The 20,062-nt window shown below is 42.5% G+C and overlaps 1 protein-coding gene across 2 annotated transcripts in view; it reads left to right on the top strand.

The window, feature by feature from the left end:
- The window catches only part of RNLS (renalase, FAD dependent amine oxidase), a 269,551-nt gene that overhangs the window by 247,243 nt on the left and 2,246 nt on the right, over window positions 1–20,062 (top strand). Inside the window, exons 7-8 of one of the 2 annotated variants that reach the window (XM_032883033.1) lie at window positions 3,247–3,398; window positions 6,528–6,530. In XM_032883033.1, the coding sequence (XP_032738924.1) occupies window positions 3,247–3,398; window position 6,528 (153 nt within the window). In that variant the 3' untranslated portion in view covers window positions 6,529–6,530. Of the gene's footprint in view, window positions 1–3,246; window positions 3,760–6,527; window positions 6,531–20,062 lie in introns of those variants that run through there. The other variant, XM_032883032.1, reaches the window with a different exon arrangement.

Below are 20,062 nucleotides of genomic sequence, written 5' to 3'. Positions count from 1 at the left end.
TGGACATAATGACAGCGCAAAATAACAAGTAATGTCATAAAATAACACGTTGTAAAGGCTCTTAACCCAGTGGAGCAAGAAGACCTCAGCTCAGGTGACTTCTGGGCTCTTCTAGAAGGGCGACCATTTCCTCAGCAGCAAAGAGGGGGAGCGGTATAACATCACCCCGCAGGACGGCTGGTGCAAAGTCACAGAAACAGGACAAAGAAGGGTGTGTGTGAAGCAGCTCAGTGTGAATGTAGACAGGATATGTGGCAAAGGTGAGCAAAAGGACGAGACAGCAGGCTTGTGTAAGACTTGGTCATGGAGGTCGTCCATGGGGAGGGAGGAGTTTTCATTCTGCAGGTGAAGAGAAGACACATAACACATTGACGCAGGATGAAACAGCTTGGAAAGAAAACCACTTTTTCTGCTTCGATATATATGTCCAGTCCGCTCATCACTTAAGCGGAGAGAAACATTGCCTTAGCGACCCCAGAGCATCAGTGTCGGTGGCGAGAGGTTTTTCTGACCAGCCTTGGTGCACATGTGGGCCGAGGCCATCTGGATTTCCCAAAGGGCGTTCAGCTCTGACAGCTCTCCCGACACAGTCATTGCGGTCTGGTCCCTCCCTGCGGCGGGAGGCAGAGCCAAAGGCTGCGTTGCTGCGAGAGACTGGGGCTTTGGCCCTCGTGGGCTCCCCCCACGGCCTCCCTCTCTCCTTCCCTTGGGGGGAGGAGCTTGCCAACACACACTTCGTGTTTCAAAGTTTCCTCCTTGGGTCGTTGCAGAAGAGGAGATTCTACCTAAATGCAGTGAGATTGATTTCCTCCCCAAACTGCAGGCTGGCCAATCATCTGACATTTACCACTCATGGAATGGAATTACATGGCCCTGATACACTGTGTGCTCACCCTGGGCAGGGCTTTCTCCCTTTGGCTCCCTCCTGCTTAATACCGGTTAATGTGCAGTAGGGCTGGTTATCTGTACAGCAACGTCAACTGGAATGTATCAAAGCTTTACGACAAATGGAGATTTATGTGTGTGTGTGTGTGTGTGTGTGTGTGTATAAATTATACATAGACACACATATATGTATGTATATAGGAATACTATGAATGAGTTACCCCATTTATGTGATTTTCTAGATGCGTTAAGCTAAGAGACCATCAAAAGTTTTTGCTTTGTTTTAAAAATTATACATATATGTGCATGTGCATTACTTTGTATACCTAGGTGCATACGTGTATAGGTGTATGAATGAGTTACCCTGTTCATATGAATTTTCCAGATGCATAAAACTATCAGTGACTATCAAACATTTTTGTTTTATTTAAATCAAGTCTTCACGGAAATGTTTCTGAACGTGTCACAAGGGTAAGTTCTGGAGTCCACTTGCTCTGTTCGAATCTCTGTTTCTTCACCTCGTCGATCTCTGTCCTCAGGCAGGTGATAATCTCTGAGTCTCAGAGTTCTCCTCTATAAAATGAGAACAGTAGTAACTGACAGTGAGGCCGTGTTTATTAAATGGGCACACGTGTAAAGCATTGGCATGTGGCACACTTTAAAAGAAATGCTAACAAGGAATACTTTATGCGTATTAGAACTTGTCCTTGAATATTGGGGCCATCATCAGGAGCGCTGGTGATTGCAGGAAAACAAAGCCAACACCCTCATGGCCTAATAGGAGTCAGAACATTATTTGCCTCTCTATACAGTGGCCCCAGACTGCCAAGTTTCTGCCCAGTCTTATCTGGTTTTTGAATGTTTATATGGCATCCCTTGTTTTCAGATTATCAGCTATTGCACTCTGAAATCATCAATATGTTTAAGTACCTAACAGTCTTCTTCTTCCCATAGTGTTTCACTGGCAAATCAAATAATCCAACCTGTTTAAATTCTATCCAAAGTAGGAATTTAGACACACCTGTGTGGCTGACTTAGTTAAGCATCTGACTCTTGATTTCAGCTCAGGTCATGATCTCAGGGTCATGAGGTCGAGCCCTGTATCAGGGTCCACACTGAGCATGGAGCCTGCTTGTCCGTCTCCCTCCCCCTCTGCTCCTCCCCCTGCTCACACAAGTGCTCTCTCAGTCTCTTTCTCTCAGATAAATAAGTAAATAAAATCTTTACAAAATTAAAATAAAACAAAGTAGGAATTTAAAGGCTCTGACGGAAAACTGAAGTCTATGTTTTCAGTATCTACACTCTGTGCTGTCTGTTTTAGCCACTCAAAGGTCTTCTCAGCCGATTTCAAGATTATTAGCTATGGAAAGACAAATGCTTCATGAGCTCACTTCTATGCAGAATCTAAACTAGTCAGACTCATAGAAGCAGAGGGTAGAACAGTGAAGGCCAGGAGCTGGTGGGAGGGGGGAATGAGATGCTTGTCCAAATCACCCATTACACAGGGTGAGTCCGTTCTGGGGATCTAATATGCAGCAACATGACTTAGTTACCAATACTGTACTGTGTACCTGAAATTCACTAAGACAATAGATCCTAAAGTGATTCACCAGAAAGAAGGGAGGGAGGAAGGAAAGATGAATGGTAACTATGTGAGCTGAAGGATATATTAGCTTGATTCTGGATGATTTTACAATGTATACATATGTATATCAAAACATCAAGTTGTACACATTAAATATATACAATTTTTATTTGTCAATTTTACTTCAATAAAGCTGGGGAAAAATCAAATTGCAATTGAACATAATAAAATGAGGGTATAATTCACTTCAAGTGAAGTGACCCATCCCCTCCCCTTTGAAGGCTTCTCTATCCAGAGAGACACCTAGTGTCGCAGGCGTTCCCATAGCGCGCTCTTACTCACCCTGTCTTAGCCCTTAGATGCTGTCCGATGCCCGCACTCTGGGCTGAACTGGAAACTCCCTAAGGACACCTTCCTCTCTTTTTGGTTTCCCTTGTCTGGCATGTTGCAGGGACTCTATCATTGGTAAATGATTTCATGAATATCATTTCCCCTTATTAAAAAAAAAAAAAACTGTACTTCCAACTAATTAAGCCTCTCATGACCTACTGATTTTCTGGTTCAACACACTTCTGATAAGTTTGTCAACTAAGTGAAAATGTCAACGTTTGAGAAGGTCAGCATGAATCCTTGGGTGAGGGGAGGGGCTTAGGGGGTCTCAGTTTTGTGAGACATGGTGATTTCCCCAGGTGGGTGCTGACATCACAGCGCAAGAGGGCAGAGAGCATCAACCATAATCCTTTTGTGTTGTCGTTGTTGTTTTTTAACCTCTTCAGGTTACAAACGCTGCTGCCGACTTCCATGGCCAGTTGACGCTTCATCTCAAACCTTTCCTTGTGTGTGGAGGGGACGCATTCACTCAGTCCAACTTCGATGGCTGCGTCACTTCTGCCCGGTGTGTTTTAGAAGCTTTAAAGAACCACATTTAGTACCTGTATCTTTGTTCTCTACATGAGCTTCGGGTTTTTGTCTTCACAAGTGTCTGTTATCGATCATTTTGGTTTCTATTTTGTTGAGAGAAATTACTGGAAAATTTCTCATATGGAGTATTAAATTGATTTTATGATTTTTGACAGTTACAACCCACGCTAGAATGAAAATTCCTTGTACCGTGCACCTTTACAGTGTTTCTAAATTGCCATGACTCCCCCTTGTTAGAAGAAAACACTGGTTAAGAATAACAAATGACCCTCCCAAAGAAGCAGGTCCAACCAAAGTAATAGTTCATGTTCCAAAACCTTTATTCTTTTGAAAATTTCCATTCTAAATAAAGAATAATTATCATCCAATACTCGTTTTTAATCTTCAAGTCGGTCCTTGATTCAGTGTTTTTGCCAGTTGCTGAACTGCAAGATTTTCCCAAACTGTGGCTAACAGAGAGTAATTTCTGTCTCTCTCTGGTTATTAAATGATCCTGAATCATAGGTCATAGATGTCATCGTTTCTGGGACTGTGGTTTGGAGGACAATTCACTGATAAACCCCTCTTCACGTTTTCACATAATAACCGGATCCAAGTTGACTCTCCAAGTCGTGTCATAGTTTTTCACCTTAAAATAAAAACTCAGCCCTAACATGAAAGGTAAAAATTAAATAGAAGCTGAGAGAATATAGATCGATCTTTACCTCTTGCTCTGCTGGCTGGCGGGTGCCACTGCCTTCCTATGGTCCCCGGGATGTGCTGTGGTATTTAGATTGGGTTGAGTTTAATGAATTTAATACAACAAGAAAATTTACTGAACTGGAAAATAGATGCACTTAAAATAGTTCAATATTTGCCAACTTAGTGGTTCAGCGTATCACACACATGCTTCAGTGACCCACCTGCTTCCCGTCACTCGCTGGCTGGACAGAAATTGATTCCCGCCTTCTACACCAGCTACCTGTCACTAAAGGAATGGGGAACTGCATTTGATTTCTGGGTTGATAAGATGACCGATATTGAGATTTCTTTCATCATTTTGGCCCATATTTGATTAACATTTGTCTTCCTTTGGGTTTTACCCTCGAAGCATGACAGAAAAGACATTCAGATGTGTTAACTATCTTGTGTTTAACTGATGCCATCCTGGAGCCATTGGATTAAAAGCCTCCTGAAGCCTTAAGAACAATTGTTACATTCGTCCCACGAGCCCACATCCTCCAAAGAAAAGAGCAAGGAAGGACCTATGAAGGCAGGGGGAGTTACTTAGAGAAAAGATTCGTCTAAGTCATTACTGATTACTTTTAATATCTACTCCCTCTAATTCCCTGATAATTCCACATCTGTTTTGAGAAAACTATGGCACTTACAGGAAAAGGCTCAAGCCTGCTTAGTATGTAGATGATCGATGCTTCGCTATTTTGAGTCGTTTTAAAAACTCATTTTACATGTAGATCCGTCTCTGTGAGGAAGAGGCTAATTTCCTGCTGCTCAAATAAGGAAATAAAACGTACCCACTGCTTGTGTTCTTTATTTTCCTTCACCTCTATCCTTTCAGAAATTGAAATGGGTAGAAAAATATCTTGTGCTGGAAGCCATCCCTGGAGGCCACGAAACTCAGATGGCCCGGGGGCCCTGGAAGACCCTGGGCAAACCCCCGGGAAGTCGGGGTCGGTAGCATGTGGAGCCATTGTCATCCCACAGGACCACACAGCACTGTGGCATTTCCAAACAAGAACTTTTATTAAATCAAGCCAGCCAAGGAAAGCTGCTCCGTTTTGAAAGGAGCATATTTAAGTGAGAAACGGCTGGAGCAGTGGGGTGATTTAACACTTGTTAGCTGATAAATATAGCCTTCACCAGAATAAAACTTTATGATGCAGTGTTGAGAAGCTTAATTACTAAACCATCTATGCAGATCTTTCTTGCTCAGGCAGCCAGGGTGACAAATTATAGCAGCAGAATAGTATTTTTCACCTCTGGCATTTCTGAAGGGGAGAAGTATGTCTAGAAACATCGCGAAAGCAGTAATAATCCCAGACCAGATATTACCGAGGGGAAAAAAAGACGTTTCCTTGAGTCACCAAGCCTTCTGTGTGAAATGCCATCATCCCCACCCCCGCCTACCCACTACCTTGTTAAGTATAAAGAACAAGGTCAATTTTACATTTATCTGGTATTTTATACTCATCTAAGTACATATATATATATATATATATATACATATATACGTACTTTACATATAAGATATATGCCAGAAGAGGAGCCCACGCCTCCAAAACCCATTTCTATTTACGGGGCACCACACTGCTGCCCGATGAACATGGTCACCAAAGCTGAACCAAAATACTAGTTGGCGATATGGTCCTCACCACGTGGCTTCATTTCAGAGAGCTGACACCAACCCTGATGTGATAGATACCAGCGTCTGATATGGAATAAAGTCTCCACCAGTCCTGGCTAAATGATGGATCTTCCCTTGATTTTCATTTGCTGGCTTATTTCCTTCCTCGGTGGTCGCTCCCTCTGACAAACAGCGGCATTCCGGCGATGCGGAGCTCCACCGCAGGCGCAGTTGGCCGAGTGTGCAGACCGCCGCGCACCTGTCCTTCCCCTGTGGACCTGTCAGGCTCGTCGTTCGCGGTGTCCTTCTCTTGCCCTCTGGCCTTTCTCCCTTTCTGCTTTTTCTCCTGCTTTTTCCTCTGGGACCAGTCCTCCATTCTCAGAAACCAGGGATCCAAGTGCACTCACTTTGTGATTCATAGCATTTGCGATTCCCTGTTTTAATATATCTTTTTCTTTTTCACCCCTTAAAATTTAAAGCTGTCAATCGGGTTTGTTATTTGAGGTGACTGGACCATCGTCATTTAGATTTTCAGAAGTAATGCGAGAATTTAAAACTGGCCAGAGCTTTGGGGGAATCTCGGTGCTAAGAGCCTAAAAAATATACATAAAGCATGGTGCCAGGCTCTGTGGCGGACACAACGGAGCATCATCGGCATTGTCCAGTTGGGAGCAGACAAGTCCCATGGAGTGGGAGGCAGGGTAAGCTCCGTACTTGTGTCATCAAAGGTGGTAGATAATGTGCTCTACAAGCTGGGGAATCCGAAGAGAAAGAATTAGGTGTTCTTGGGAGGGGGTCCCTGAACAGATGCAGAGATGCGTCAGTCAAGCTCATCCAAGGCATCATCTGGGCTGGCCCGGCTGACTCCATGAGTCCAAACTGCATATCATGGTGGTCAAGACAAGTGAGGGCTTTTGGTGGAGAAGGCTCAGGAGAAGGTAGAATGTGCTCTCTGGGAAGAAGAAGATGCCCCAGCAAACCTCACACCAGGCTGGGGAAGGACTGAGCCGCCATAGTCCAGGCGGGGATGTGTTTGTGTTCCTGCAGGTACCATCTGGCCAGGTAAGACTGGGAAGGTGAGAATGTGGTAGGTTCTTTGTTTTCTTCTCCACGGAGGGTGATTATAATCCACTTAAGACCTGCGAGGGAGAAAGAGTCTTTAAGAGAGTGTTGATTTAAAACACATGTAGAATCACAGAATCTGGGAATGTCTGAGCTTAGAAGGGCTTGGAGATCATTTAGACCAGTTCATAGCCATCTTGGATTTTCAGTCTTCATGAGAAGCTGTAGAAAGGTATGGCTCTTCTAATCACAACGAAAATGCACGGAGACACATAGAATTCGCACACCATTGTAGAGCCTGCTGGCCCCCTGCCTATTTTTGTAAATAAAGTTTTATTGACACACAGCCTTGCCCATTCATTTGTATTGTCTGTGGCCATTTTTGCGTTACCACGGTAGACATGCGTGATTGCAATAGAGACCATAGGGCCTGCAAAGCCTATCTGGTCCTTTAAGAAAAAAATTGCTGACTCCTGTCCTAGAGAGTTACAGGCCTCTGCAATCTATTTTTGGACACTCAGAGGTCTGTGAACCCCAGATTAAGAACCTCTAAATCTCAGCCCTATCACTTTATGTAAATACAGGCTTATCTTAGATCCACACATCTGGCCCATTGTTCCTTGATCCTATGCCTTATTGTAAATCCTTTAAGGCCAGCCCTGTAGCTTTGCAGTTAAGAGCGCGTCCTCTGGAGTTCAACAGATCCGTGTTTTAATCCAGGCGTTGCTCCTCATTGTGTGACCTTGAGGCAGTTAAAAAACCCCTCAGTCTGCTTCATCGCCTGAGAAGTGAGTTCAAGCATTATATCTCATACCTCTCATACGATTGCTGGGAAGCAGGAATGTGCCCACAACTATAGCAGAGTGCTGGGTACACAGTAAATGCTTAATAAATGCTTAATAGCAATGATGAATGGGAGGAGAAAGAAGAGGAACAGATCCTCCTGGTGCCTCCAGGCTCTTGTTAAGACCAGGTTCTTCTGCATTTACACAGAACGCTTGGGAAAGTTGACAGTTAGGCAAGCATGTGTGTTGATAGCAGATACGATGAAACACAGAAGATTGAAAGCTCTAGGTTTCTGCAAACCTTCATGTAACAGAATGGTAGTGTTCACCTGAGACCAACCATGGACCACTTTCTCTTGTCTTGCTCCAGGTGGTAAGCAGACACCTGTTGCTTGGGAGGTAAGGTGGTTTGCTCAGATGCGGTCCTTGAAAAGAAACCAGGATAGGTGATTACCAGGAGTAGGGCAGGTGGAAAATATAAGTGTTCTCTGCAATGAGCACTGTCTTCTCTTTTGCAAGCGCGTGGGCAAAAAGTTGCATGCTTGGACAGGCTCCTTGAGATTATTTACTCTGAAACACTGTAGAAACTGGGAGTGAGTTATTTTCACATTCTTAACATGTTTGGCTAAGTATGCAGATTCATTTCCTGTCCCTAGCCTTCGTTTAAAAATGAAACCTAACTCCTGGTAAGTTCCATGACATGGTGGTGGGTTCTGTGACCTCTCAAATCCACCACCTACTAGATCCGTGATCTTGGACCAGTTTCTTCATCTCTAAGCCTCAGTGCGTTCATCTGTAAAATGGAGATATTAATTTTACCTACCTTAGGGTTATTCTGAGGGTTATAGGATATCCATGTAAAGGCTTTAGCATGTGCTCTAAACCTAGAATGTGCTCAATAAATTTTAGCTGGTCCTATTACTATTATCATTACTGAACTATGATCCTCTTTGCGGAGGCCTGGGTGGCCCAGTCAGTCAAGCATCTGCCTTCAGTTCAGGTCATGATCCCAGGGTCCTGGGACCAAGTCCAACATTGGGCTCTCTGCTCAGTGGTGAGTCTGCTTCTCCCTCTGCCTCTGTGGTCTCTCTCACTTTCTCTCTCAAATAAATAAATAAAAATCTTTAAAAAAAAAAAAAAAGGAAGAGAAAATAATCCTTTCTCATAACTACTACTGCATTGGTGGTTAATCTAAATTAACCTAACCCTCAGTTAGATGGGGTGCCTGGGAGGCTCAGTCGGTTAGACCCCAGCTAGGAAACCGGGTCAATGTTTGTGAAATTCTCCAGGGACTGTCTTCAGGTGCCACCGTAAGTCTGGCCGCAGAGTCATTTGTGATCAGAAATTCTTGTTGACTCTTGAGTGAATGAATGAAAAAATGCGCTTGCAGCTTATTGCCGTGCTCATTAACATACCCAGCACCCCATGTCCCGTGAGCCGATCGAATCTTCCCCCACCTTGTGATACCAGTCCCGTGTGTACTTCCTCACTCGTCATCGGCTTGCCACCCAAACCACAAGACCCACAAAAGCAGGGCCTGACATATAGGAAGTACACAGCAAAAATCTGTTGATCCAGCGGATAAATGAAATCAACTAATTAACATTTCTTATTCTAATTTTAGTAAGTACCAAAGGGAAATGTTGCTGATACAGAATGATCCCACAGAACAAAAATGCACCAGCCTTATCCACAATAGAGGAGATAATCACAACAGTACCTTCTCTCCACTCCCCCTCCTTCATTCCTCTTCAGAGGTGAGAGGCTATCTCAGAAAGTTCCTCCTTCGTGCTGCCTGCTAGTTTTTGGCAAGTCCTGATTTGGAGGGTGGGAAGATGTGGGAGCGCTGCTCTGCCATTGGAAACTGCCTAATAAACACTTGGGCTTCACTTCTCATCATTTTGCCTACTATTTAAAGTTTTCTGCCTACGAAGCCAAAAATTCAAGCAAAGTAATATGCCAGACTACAGGAGCCTGCTGTGTCTGTTTTGTGCTATCCTACCTGAAAAGCTGAAGATATATATATATATAAATATATATATATATATATGAATTCATTAGAACTACAGATAATTGGATTACCTGGAGAGGGAGGTTATGTGAATCCCAATTTAAATAATTATGAACCAGAAATTCCTTTTCCGCACCAACTTCTGCATTGCTGCCTTTTCAGAATGGTTGCTTCATTTTTTCTTTTCTTTCCTTTCCTTTTCTTTTCTTTCTTTTTTTTTTTTTTAGTGCCTATACATAGCATGTTGTGGCGTATGGTATACATAGCATATTGAAGTTGAATAAATCTTGCAAAGCTCTGGAATTGGGGTTTCACTATAATATAGCAAGCTCCATGCGGCAGAGAATTTTGTCTTTCTCCTTCACTATGGAATCCCCAGTATCCAGGATTTTGCCTGGCACATACTGAATACTAATTCGAGAACATTCAGACCACCAGCCCTTAGAAAGCCATATTATGCACCTAAAACATGTAGCAAAAGAAATGGGAAACAATTTCTAAATTCTGACAAGTTACAAAAAATGAGAATGAAAAAACCTTGAGTCTTATGGCTGTGTAAGCAAGTTCTATAAAGACAGGGATCCTGTCTAAATTATCTAACGTGTTTCCCCAAAACCTAGCACACAATAGGTCATAGAGTAAATAAATTTTTGTTGAATAATTCAATGATTAAAAGAAGGAACCATCTAAATGACAATGAGTACTACATTCTAAAAAAGCCAAGAGAAGCTTCTAGAAAGACAGCATGCACCAGGGCCCATTTCTTCTGGGTTGGTGTGTTTGTGTGAGCATACTGCATGCCAGAGTGGGGGAGGCGATGTTTTCCCCACGCAAACAGTACAGCTCACATGGCAGCGAATTCTGCTCAATGGTTTATGTCCTACCAACAATAGGCAATGAAGGCTTATTGGCTTATATTTTCACTCTCTTGGTCTTCTTTTATTAGAATTGATTTAAAGGTGACAAGAGTTAGACCTAGTATAGCACTCACTTCTATCCGAGGGTCACAACCTCAAACTCACACTGTTTTAACCATTACAATAGGCCATGTTTATTTACCCTTTGGAAAACAGACTATTTGCTGCAAACCAGAAGGTTGTCAGAAAACAAAATGTCAGTGGTACCAAGACCACGGTGGAGAAAAAAAATCAGCAAGTGTCACTCATTTGAGAAAAGTAAGTTCTAAGAAAGATCTAAGAGAATGTGCTTATAATTAGGAAATCCATTCATTCGATAATCTGTGTTGAAATAATAAAAACAAAAAATAATAAAATAAATAATAATAAATAAATAAATAAAATGAAAAAATAATACAAAATTAAAAAAAATCTGTGTTCCTAGTTGCAAAAATAAAAATAAAGATTATTTCAATAAATGCTGAAAATTATGTCATAAAAGGAACATAGATTACTGGTAAAGGCTTATGGTAAACTCAGAAAAGGGGGCCCCCTTAGAGGGATAGGTTATTCTAAAACCATAACAAACATCGCAATTAAGAACAAATCACATGGAAAGAACCTAGATGTCCATCAACAGACGAATGGATAAAGAAGATGTGGTATATATATACAATGGAATACTATGCAGCCATCAAAAGAAATGAAATCTTGCCATTTGCAACAACATGGATGGAACCAGAGGGTATCATGCTTAGCGAAATAAGTCAATCGGAGAAAGACAACTATCATATGATCTCCCTGATATGAGGGAGAGGAGATGCAACATGGGGGGTTAATGTGGTAGGAGAAGGGTAAATGAAACAAGTTGGGATTGGGAGGGAGACAAACCATAAGTGACTCTTAATCTCACAAAACAAACTGAGGGTTGCTGGGCAGAGGGGGGTTGGGGGGGGTTATGGACATTGGGTAGGGTATGTGCTATGGTGAGTGCTGTGAAGTTTGTAAACGTGGAGATTCACAGACCTGTACCCCTGGGGGAAAAATATATATATATATATGTTTATAAAAAATAAAATTATAAAAAAAAAAAAAAAAGAACAAATCACTGTCTGGTGGTGGGTATTGTGGAGGGCGCATATTGCATGGAGCACTGGGTGTGGTGCACAAACAATGAAATCTGGAACACTGAAAATAAAAAAAAAATTTTAATGCAAAAAAATATATATATACATCTCATAGAAAAAAAAGAACAAATCGCTGGAACCATCCACATTAAATTGGGAAGAAGTCCTCACATCAATGTTTTCAAATTTCTAGGGAATGCCTTAAAACATAGAACGTATTTTAAACAATATGAACACAGGGAAAGAGAGACAAAATGCGGGGGCGTGCTCAGTGTGTTAAGCTTCTGACTCTTGGTTTCGCCTCAGGTCTTGATCTCAGGGTCCTGAGATGGAGCCTCACTTTGGGCTCAGGGCCCAGCATAGAGTCTGCTTGTCCCTCTCCTTTTGCTCCTCCCCCTGTTTGCATACTCTCTCTCTGTCTCATAAATAAATAAAATCTTTAAAAAAAAAAAAGACAAAATAGTTACGATTGCCATTAATATGATTACACTCCTAGAAGACTCAGGTGAACTAATTTCTGGAATTAATGAGAAGTAGCTAGAAAGGCTGAATTACAAATATTCAAAGACCAATAGTTTTCCTAGATGGTATAATAATCAATGTAAATATATCTTTATATATTTTTATTAACAAAAAACATAGAATACAAAGGAATATATCTGAGAAGATATATCCAGAATTTATAAAGGGAAATGTTTTTGAAATTTTGCTGAATGATATTTTTTAAAAATTTGAATAAGGAGGAAGATATACCATGTCCATAAAGGGGAATAGTAAATATTATTAGTTTTTTCATTTTCCTCTAATTAATTTGTGAATTAAACATAATCACAATGGACATTGTTAACACACAAAAAAATTCTAAAGTTCATCAAGAAATTAACGGGTAAAAATGGCTAATAGTTTATGAGCAAGAAGGTAATAAACATGGGACTTATCGGCTATTACGACATATTATAAAATTAGATAAATAAAGAAGTTTACCATTCATTCTAGAATTAACACAAATCAATGAAAATAATGGCTGTAAAAGCACTCAGTGTGATAAAAGGAGCATTCAAAAGCAACGAGAAAGAACAAATTATTTAACAAACGATTTAGGAAATTTGGCTAGCTCTTTGGCAGGTAGGAAGGAAGGAAGGGAGGGAGGGAAAAAAGAAATCAGATATGATTCTATCCTTATACCATGCATTATGATAATTTCCAGATGGATTAAATGGGTAAATATAAACAATATGCACTCCCCCTTAAAAAAAATAGAGGAAAATGTAGATAAATATTTAAAACTCTCAGAAAGAAAAAGCTAAGTTTACAGATCAATTATTAAAACATTACTTTAAAATGATTTATAGTAGAAGTGTATTATCTGCTCAATGGGGAGTTTGCTTCTCCCTCTCCCTCTGCCTCTCTCCCTCTGCCCCTCTCCCCTACTCATGCTCTCTCTCTCTGTCTCGAAGGAATAAATAAAAAGTCTTTGGGAAAAAAAAGTTTAAAATTTTGACATTTTCTTTCTTTTTTTTTTAAGCATTATAAATTATACAGCTAAAAGTCCTATCTGTTCCCTCTTAGTCTCTCCCTTCCCTCACAAGGAGACTACTCCCATATTTTAAAATTTTTATTAATTTATTTTTTATTACTTATATGGTTTTTAAAATTGTTTATTACTCCTATATATTTATACTTTGACTTTATGTTTTCATAAAAATATGGTCGTGTTCTCTTAGCTTTTTAATTACAGTATATTGTTTATGTTATTTAGAACTTCCCCCGTTCTGTATTTAATATTTTTCCATGTTAATATGCTTAGATCTGGTTCATCCATATTCATTAATGTACACTCTTCCATTTAATGAATCTGTGACTTCATTTGTCCATTTCCCCACTGATGGACATTGATTTGTTTTAAATTTTTACTATTGCAACCATACGTTTGCACGTGTCCCTTTCGTGCTTACATAAGCGTTTTTACAAGGCATAATGTTAACATGTATTAAAACTGAGTTGTGAGTTCAAGGGAATATGATGCATTTTTTCTGTCCTCTCCCTGTTTTAAATAATCAATAATTTGAAAATTAATAAAAGAGAAATATTATGCAGAGTACCTTAAAGCCAGTTCATTGAAGGGTTCTCATGAGTAAAGAAGGTGGGTCCATGTTGGGACGGGGATGGAACTGGAAAACCTCCTTAGTGGCAGACCCTTAAGGAGGTGGCCAGACCATCTGTAGAGCCAGAACCCTGACCACTCGGTCTACAGTTTCCCAGGAAGCAAGAGCCCCTGAGTGTAGACAGGTTGCTGTCAGGTCATTGTGGTGGTGTTGGGTTAGAGACCATTCCTCTAATTTCCTAGCACCAAGGGCTGGCGTGATTCTAGAAGTGGGGAGAGCAGTGTCTGCAAAGCCCCTCCCACACCCACCAAATGACAGATGGACTTTCCCCTCCAGCTGCTGGAAATCAGGGCAAGCTGTCATATTTTATTTGATTGAAAAAGCAAATAACCACCATGAGATACCACCTGACATCCACTAGATGGCTACTAGCAACAAACAAACAAACAAACAAACAAACAAAGGCAAAACATACCAGAAAGTAACACATACTGGTGAGGATGCGGAGAAATTGGAACCCTTGTGCACTGCCGGTGGGAGCGTAGGTAGTATGGGACAGCCATGGTGGGACACGGCATAGTGGGTCCTCAAAACCTGAAACATAGAATTACCACACGGCCCAGCAATCCTTCTTCTGGGCATATACGCTGAAGGAGAGAAAGCGGGGACTGAAATAAGTGTGTGTACAGCCAAGTTCATGGTTGCCTGATTCACAAGAGCCAAAAGGTAGAAGAACCTTCCTTCCATGATGGATGAAGGCATAAACACACCGTGTCTGCATACCATGGAAAATCATGGCACCTCAGCAGGGAAGGAAATGCTGACCCAAGTTACCCCCTGGATGAAAACGTGAAGATCTTATACTGAGTGAAAGAAGCCAATCATGAAGTACGTCGGATATCGCTTAGAAGAGGTATCTAGAGGAGTCCAATTCATAGATACAGACAGATGGTGGTTGCTGGGCGCTGGCGGGGAGGAAGGAATGGGGGGCTAGCGTTTAGCGTATGCAGAGCTTTAGTTAGGGAGGATGAAAAATTACAGGTTAGTGATGTGATGGTTATAGAACAACATCAGTGTACTTAATGCCACAGAACTGAGCACTTAAACATGGTAACTTGTATGTTGTGTATATTTTATCACGATTTTTAAAAAAGGAAAGAAGAAGAAATTTATTTCTTACAAAAGGGGGAGAAGGCCATTTACAAATGTATGAGAGTGAGGCCCCCTGTCTCACTATATTTCTTTCCCACTTAACATCCGATTTAACAGAAACGGCCAAAAAAGAGGAACAAAATACCCACACAAAGCAGTATATATAAACATGTTTTGCCTAAGTAATCAGAATATATACACATGGGTATGGATGTGTGTATACATGCGTACGTGAGTGTAAATATATACTTTATATACAAGTATGTATAAATAGTGCACACTTACATATATATATGTACATATATATATATATATATGTATATATATTTACACACAATCTCGTTCTGCTTCATGAGTAAACAAAAGCATGCGGGTTAAAGACCATGGTGAAATGCAAAGTGGCATCTTTTAAAAAATTACTAAATTCTAAAAAGCGATCAAAAGGGACAGGAGTTAAAATGTTCACAGCTGACAGTGTGTATCCAATGTGGTTTCTTAAGCATGTTTTTTGACTCAGTCATCACACTTCTGAGAATCTGGCTCAAAGGAATCATCAAGGATGCAGACAATGACTTATTTGCGATATGTGCATTTCCGGCATTAGTTTTCATAGCGGAAAAACTGGAAACAACCTAAGTCAACACAAACATATGTTTGAATAAATTCCAACAGATCAAAACAGAGACGTGAAATGCAGTCACTTGAAAAGTTTGCCTATCTGGAATAATTCTTATGATGTATTGTTAAGAGAAGAAACCCAAAATACATAACATTCAGACCAACATATTATGATCTTGATTCTCTTAAAACACACGGTGTGTAGAATGTACCTTTACGTGTAGACATGTATGAAGACCAAAGGAACTATACTGAAATCTTAACAAGGTGTTCGTGGCGGTGGGATTTTGAGTGATTTTTATACTTTCGCTTTTTTTCTCTATTTTATATTTTTTCCATGGCTTTACGATGAGCCAGCCAGGCAGCCAGTTGACCTTGCTTTAAGGTGCTTCGAAGGGCAGAACCAGGACCAGGAGCAGCGGGAGAGCAAGTGAAGGGAGGAGTATCAGGAAAGCACTTGCAACAAGCAGAAATTCCCAGCATGGAGCAGGTCTCTGGGGGCTTCTGTCTACCACCCCGGGAACCGCCCCTGCAGAGGCTGGGTGACCACCAGTTGGGACCATGAGAACTGTGCTTGCCAGGCCTGGCTGACGGGGGCCATCTAGGGGAGGGGCACAGACCTCCATCTACGCGAACCGAAGCTCTGGGCCTGAGGTCTGGACATTTGCATTTGATTTGAATTTCCCCAGCACCTTCAGAGGCAGCAGGCAGATAATTTCTGGCCTTGGGAATCCCCGGATTAGAAGACTTAAGCTTGCTTCCATATGGGATCTCAAGGCAAATGCTGAGACTAGAGACCATCTGATTATTTGCGTTATAAAATCTGAGACAGTAATACAGATCCAAGGGGAAGTGTGCTGGATGAGGCTGGGAGAGAGGACGGAGTCACTTGGAGATTAGCCTTGCCCACTGTTTAGTTAGCTGGCAGTTAGCCTCTGGTCTGGGGGGCCTCACACTGTAACTTGCAGGAGGGAATGTTTGCATTCTTAGAAAATACATACTGAGTATTTGTTTTTTACTAACATCTAATGTATTATTTGCTTCAGGGGTACAGGTCTATGTTTAGCAGTCTTACACAATTCATAGAACTCAACCATAGCACATACCCTCCCCAGTGTCCATCCCCCAGTCACCCTATCCCTCCCACTCCCACCCCTCCAGCAACCCTCAGTTTGTTTCCTGAGATGAAGAGTCTTCCATGATTTGTCTCCCTCTCTGGTTTCATCTTATTTCATTTTTCCCTCCCTTCCCCCTTGATCCTCTGTCTTGTTTCTCAAATTCCTCCCATCAGTGAGATCATATGATAATTGTCTTTCTCTAATGGACTTACTCCGTTTAGCATAATAGCCTCTAGTTCCATCCATGTCTTTGCAAATGGCAAGATTTCGTTTCTTGAGCGGTAAAGGGTCATTTTGTCTACAATGAACTCTTAGATGGTTCAAAAGAAAAAAAAATATTAGTTAAGGCTGATAGATAGGTGATAGACACATAGATAAATAGATCATTGATAGACAGATGATAGATAATTGATAGATGATAGATATCTAAACGGATGGATAGAAAGGAGATCGAGAATATGCAAAAGAGACTAAACTAGAAATTTAGGTGAAAGATAAATAAATGGGGTTCTTTATTTCTATAAGCTTGAAACTATATTCAAGTAAAATGTGACCCCACCAAAAAAAAAAGAAAGAATTAAAAAGCATGCCAGACACAGCAGTAATCGCTGGGGCACAAGTCTAAATCACTGTTTTTCCATTGGTTCATTTATTCAACCAACATCCACCAAAGGGGCCTCCATTCAAAACACGTGGGGGTAGATCAGGGATCAAAATTTCCTGCCCTCAGCATGGTCCAATTCGAGTGAGGCGAGCATAAAATGCAGCCCTGGGGCCCTGAGGCTGAACTAGAATTCTCAAGAGAAGGGCCCTGGGACCTAGATCACATAAGTTTCCTGGATGCTGCTTTATGTACCAGTACCGTGTTGCTTTTCAAAATATGGGCTGTGACTCAGACATGGTTTGTAATCTCAATTTAGCGAGCCAAGAAGTATTTTTTTGTTTTTTTGTTTTTTTGTTTTTTTTTTTTTTTAAATACCAGAAAGAAAAGATCGAGAATGCTGACACACGGTGAAGAGTGGCCATAATTTCGTAATACATTGGCTTCGGCGCCCGGGGTCACTATGCGAGCTGGGTTTCATCTAGAAAAACAGAGCCATGAAATACGGCCTGTGAAATACACCCTTGTTCTCTGGTCCGGTTTAGCCCAACGGTTCTGCATGTGTCCAGACTTGGAGGGACAGGGTGGCCGGGCAGGTCGACTGCCATGAGAAGGGACAAGATGTTCTGGGGACTTGCCTTACTGGGTGCCTCCCTGTCCTTATGCACTGCCCTTCTGGCGGTGCCCAGAGCTGTCCTCTCCCACAGATGGCAGTGGTGGCTGCACGTGGCCCATTCCTTCCTCGGATAGACAGGGCACAGCCCAGCACACTGTCTCGGTCCACATTCGGTGGCAGAGGGGGGCAAGTCTCACAGAAAGGGCCCGGATGTCTCTGTTTGAGGGAACAAGAACAGTAATGCAACCAATTTTCAGGGCCAAAGTGCTGGGTATTTGATTCAGGCCCCTCGCGTCAGATCGAAATCCTATGCAAGCCCTGCTTTTCTGCCCCAGATGGGCGAGAACAGGTGTCTGAAATCAGCATGGAACAGGACGGGGCACACACCAGGACACATGACAGGATCTGAGAAAATCCTCCCGGTGCTCTGGGGACCCGAGAGGCTGCTGAGCTTTCCAGAGCAGGGATGTCCCTGTGGCTGGCTTGTGAGCCACCTGGAAGTTCTGTTGATGCTGAGAAGAGAAATCCAGAGCCCAGGTGGCATCAGTGGCCAGGCTGGGGAGTCTCGAACTGTCCAGAGGGCAGAGATGCTCCCTGCAGGCCTGAGAAAGGCTCTCTTCTCCCTCTCACGGCGAAAGAAGCATCTCCCAAGGAACCGAGAATGAAATTACTCAAAGAAAAACTGCCAACTTCACCAAGACGCTTCCTCTCCTGAGCCGGGCCTGGGAAACGTCGCCGGTGAAGCCCCAGAAATGAAGTTGCTCGCCAGAGGAGGACAGAATGAGACACTCTCAGATTTACTCAGTGACACCTCACGGCGCTAGAAGCCAACCCTTCACCTCAAACCAAAGCCCTGAAATGCTTGATTCACTGCCGTTGTGGTAGAAAGGCCTTCTATCAAAGGCAGCCTCCAATACCACAAGCCGGAGATAAATAACAGAGGAAATCATGGAGACCATGACCTCTTGGTGACCTCTTCGAGCTAAATCTTTGCCAGACCTCAGACTATCAAACAGGCCTCTAGCCTGCCCAGAGCAACTCGTGTATGAACAGCTTGGAAGCCCCCTCAGCATGCAGAAGCCTGGCTTTCTAGAAGCTTGAGGAGAGACACTCCAAAGGCATTTCTCGCTTTATTCCCCCCAAACAAGGAGTTACTGTTTAGGTAAAGAAACCCTTCTGGGAAATGAACTCATTCCTGTGGGCTCCACTGGGGTTATCTGGAAAGGGGTTTGCCTGAGAGTTGGGATGGCACCTACCCTCTGTCCAGTGATGAGACATTAATTAGTATTTGAAAACTGTGGTCACTCACTAGCAGAAAATGACCTGACAGGACGTCCCAAGGGCTTCCTCATCCTGTAGAATAAGACACATGGTTGGGGGAACATGGACCAGGTCAATGCCTGGGTTCCACTCTCAAGACAGTGTCACAGCTCACAAAGGAGACTCGTGCTCCCCCACATCCAGCTTCCTCAGAGCCCCTGAGGCACAAGACAGCAAAAGAGGCTAAAGGAAACCAGTGTCTGACAAGCGAGGCTTGATCTCTAAATTGTCCTTGGGGTGTCTGACCTGAAGACTGAGGCAAAGCCAGCTAAGACCTCAGAGCAAAGGTGTGGAGACAAGCCAGAAGACAAGATCTGACCCTCAGTTGGATAGAAAGGAGATAAGGAGATCCTGACAACGGGGCGCGGGGGGTAATGGCGGTGGAGGTCAGTCATGTCTAATTGGCATCTCTCAGTGGAAAACTCACGGAAGAGTACAAAGGCCAATTGATAGAGATTGTGTATGTAGAAACAGACGTCACTGTCTGTTGGACTCGTCTCTCCTCTTGTCAAAGATGTCATCTCTGTCCCAGAATCTAAAAATGGCCTCAGAGTTTGGAAGGGCTTCTGTCCTCAGCTGGCTTAGGGGCCTCTTCTCAGTCCTTCACCAGAAATAGGAAGGATTCTGATGAGGATGTCAACGTCTGCTTTAGTCATAGGACCTTACTCAATTTCTGTTGTCGTGTAAATAAGTTAACCAGTTACAGGAGAAGCAGCTCTTTAGGGAGAAACAGGCTTTCCCTGGGTTCCTCCCAGGGCCCTTCATGGTGCAATTTAAACTGAGAATTCTCGGGTCCTCCCAGCCTGGTTCTGGAAATGTGTGACCTGTGCAAACGCTGCACAGACATTTGTGCCTTCCATCGTTGGCCCATCACGGGGCAGTCGTCCACATAGTGTATCCGACCCAGCAAACCCTG

The sequence above is a fragment of the Lontra canadensis genome, unplaced genomic scaffold (genome assembly GCF_010015895.1).
Source record: "Lontra canadensis isolate GAN:19392208 unplaced genomic scaffold, GSC_riverotter_1.0 scaffold85, whole genome shotgun sequence".
NCBI lineage: Eukaryota > Metazoa > Chordata > Mammalia > Carnivora > Mustelidae > Lontra > Lontra canadensis.
The sequence above is the reverse complement of the archived record's forward strand: the minus strand, read 5'-3'. Positions and strand labels throughout refer to the sequence as shown.